At 41.6% G+C, this 3,436-nt stretch overlaps 1 protein-coding gene across 1 annotated transcript; it reads right to left on the bottom strand.

The window, feature by feature from the left end:
- Window positions 1-438: 438 nt before the first annotated feature.
- On the bottom strand, window positions 439-3,292 carry SARC_13581 (hypothetical protein; the record flags this gene model as incomplete). Its single annotated transcript, XM_014292288.1, has 8 exons — window positions 439-973; window positions 1,186-1,341; window positions 1,669-1,764; window positions 2,032-2,092; window positions 2,241-2,389; window positions 2,559-2,660; window positions 2,837-2,930; window positions 3,136-3,292. Coding segments are annotated over 8 exons (968 nt in total), but the record flags the coding sequence as incomplete, so codon positions are not given.
- Window positions 3,293-3,436: the final 144 nt, after the last annotated feature.

Here is a 3,436-nt window from a genome sequence, read left to right as displayed (position 1 = left end):
ACTATACTTATATATATAATAATAATATATTAGTAATAGTAATATATATATATATATATATATATATATATATATATATACATACATATATATATATATATATATATATAAATATGTGTGTGTGTGTGTGTGGGTATGTTTATGTGTGCGTTTGTGTGTGTGAACACGAGTGTGTGTGTGTGTTTGTGCGTGAATAAACACATGCCCGTTATTGTGCATATTCCAATATACATACATACATACACATATGTAGATATTTATAGTGAAATTGGCAATATAATGAATACGCACGTGTAGTACTATCCTACTCAACTTGAATGATTGTTCCGGACACGATTCCTTGTCGGTGTGTTCTTGAGGTTGTTTTTCCACACATTATTGTAAGAACGTGCTTTGTGCTAATCTCTTTTTTATAGATTAGCACAAAGCACGTTCTTACAATAATGATTAGCACAAAGCACGTTCTTACAATAATGTGTGGAAAAACAAAAAAACAAAACAAAAACATGCTAGTATGTTTACTTGAGGTTGTATTTCCCACACATTTTTGTAAGAATGTGCTTTGTGCCAATCTATATATAAACAAAAAAAAATACATGCATAAAAAAATCCGCGTCTTATTTTCTAAGTTAGACAAGCTTTGCGCTGTTTGCAATCTGAGTTGCCACAAGGGCAACGAGCGGTCTCTAGCTTTACGATTTCAACAACATCGGACTTCCACATTCTCTCTGAGCAACTAGGGGATGAAATCATCACATGATATTACAAATTCCCGACCAACTGAATTCGCCTAAATTATACGATAAAATGTACCGTATTCTTAGTGCACAAAGCTCATTTCAAAACTAGTCGATAAGTTCAAACCACATGACTTGAGATCGATAATGATGGCTCCGGTTTCAGCGTTTTGTGACACAATTGGCTGTGTTTTGGGGCTATGGTCTTCCACAGCTAGTAGAACTGACGACGGTACCTGTCGAGATGCAAGAGAGTGGATATAATATGAATCACGTAGATACCTTCTGGATTGAATCGAAGGTAGATGTGAGAAGCATGCACAGTGAATTTCTCTTTTCCTCTCTATGGATCGGGATGTGATGTAAAAGACTACAAGCAAACAAAGCAGTACAGCCTAACAATCGATATGTGAATCTCTTTGTGTGACACCCGAAACCATAAACATACCCGACCAAGGCCGTAAACTCTCAAGGTATGGATTGGTGGTAATGTGTCTTTATAGCCGGTGGCTGTGGCCTCGGCACGGAAACCCATTTCCCCGGCAGTATACTTTGTTCGGACGTAGGTTTTCAGTTGCCGTTGGTTGCCGTTATCCCAAAACAACTGATTTTAAACCCAAATCAACCAGTAAGTACTATATAGCTATATACGAACACAGTGATGACATCGTCCGTGATACCTTCACTGACTACAAACGGGCGCCATTCCGGATTCTCGAATCTAAGAAGTTGGTGGTTCCTTGGATCCACCACGCATGCAAGTCCATACAGCGAGCATACGCTGGCCAAATGGTACTAAAAAAATCACGTACAGCACACACAGTAGGGGCTTTTAACTCGCTATTGTGTGCAATAGACTAATTTGCACCTACAAATATCGGCCGCTAGCGCGAAGGTGCTTACAGTAGAGCATAGTGAACTTTCCTCTTACCTCACCGGTTGCAACACCTTCAGCATTTGACGAATCGTACATGATAGTCAGGGTAGCAGGTGTTTCTCGACAAGCTTTTGTAGTGAGCCTCGCTTCCTATAAATGGGAACAATTGGACTTGCTGACTAATATATCAAAATTGTGCCACCAGAACAGCACAAAAGTGGTGTGCCGTGCTGATATACATGAATCAACCTCCGTGACGAGATCTTCAACAGAAAACCCCAGCGACTAAGAGGGTGATAGACGCATGACAGCCGTATAGCCACCTTACAATTGTTAAGAGCTTCCGACAGATGGACTGATCCTACTGGAATCGACTATCAGAAATATATATTTAGCGCCATAACAGGACTGACATACCTGAGTAACGACCACCTGGCCACCTTTTCCAAACAGAGGGATGATGGTATCATCCTCGATACTGCAAAACCACAAGGTATATGAGAACATGAGCATAGGTTCAAAGCACACGCTGCAAATGACAAACACGGCTGTGTCAATACAGATACACCGGGCACTAAGAACCAGTACCATTTCAAGTGCGAATATTTCTATCGGCGCTATCGTACCTGCTGTTCGCGTTGGCCGAGGTCCCTCCGCATTCGCTCATTATAGCACCGTTGAACCAGTTGTACCATTGACACCCCTTCGGAAAGTACACGGCACGCGATGTCTGCTGATAGGCGTTTATCGGAGCTACCATGATGGCTGGCCCAAACTATGAATATAAATTGACGCCAACTTTGAGTTTAGACAACGACCAGTGCATGCTGTACCAATATAGGGACGAGTCACTTGTTGGTTTTTCAATAAATAAGGGCAGTCCATAAAACAAAAGGTGGGTGTAAACCGAATCCCGCAGGCAATCTGATTACCAGCATACTTACCATAAATTGATCTTGCACATCCCGCGCTGTCTCGTCATCGATGTGGTCGAAGTATAAGGCTCGAATTATCATCCCAATTTCGGCTAGATGGGCGCGCGCGAACTGCAGTGTTGATCAGACAAGTGCATTGAGGAGGCGTTTTAAGAATAAATAGCTTTACCAACATATACCACTGAGTCTAACACTGTGGCCGCCTTTGAAAGGAATCCAGGATTGGAGAGAGGTGTTCATGAGTTTGACTTGTGTTTTAGTTCCGACACATATCACCTATCGCTTACCTGAGTGTATATGTACGGCAGCAGCTCGTAGCGGAGTCTGAGTACATTTCGCGCAGCAATAGCTGCGTTCGGACTCTCCCATGGCTGATGCACTCTATAGTCCAAAGAACAATATAATACTCAGAATGAGAAATAACGGTGGAGTCACCGTTTGAAACCCCTGTGATTTTGCTCTGCGAGTGAAGTTATGCTTGGTGTATTGAGCAAGACGAAAGCACTGCTGAATTGTCTATCTCATACCAGCTAATCACGAATGGCATACGAACGAGGCGGTTTGTTGGGTGACATTGGAAACATACCTGACGCTTCCCAGGCAGATGTGATTGCGGGCGAAGGGGAAGAATGAGCTCAGAGCTGTCCAACGGCACAAAAGCTCATCGTACTCCTCATCCGACAGATTCAGATCGTCGGCGAAGCCTCCACTATCATCTCCAACATACAGCAATCCATGAACCTAGAAAACATGTTCATATAAAATTGTATTAAACCAGTTTAGATGAATAAGCGAGCGTGGGAATAATTGATTTCAATGTATATATATATATATATATATATATATATATATATATAACAACTAATAATAACGTACGTACGTACGTA

Source organism: Sphaeroforma arctica (assembly GCF_001186125.1).
Source record: "Sphaeroforma arctica JP610 unplaced genomic scaffold supercont1.3461, whole genome shotgun sequence".
NCBI lineage: Eukaryota > Ichthyosporea > Ichthyophonida > Sphaeroforma > Sphaeroforma arctica.
The sequence above is the reverse complement of the archived record's forward strand: the minus strand, read 5'-3'. Positions and strand labels throughout refer to the sequence as shown.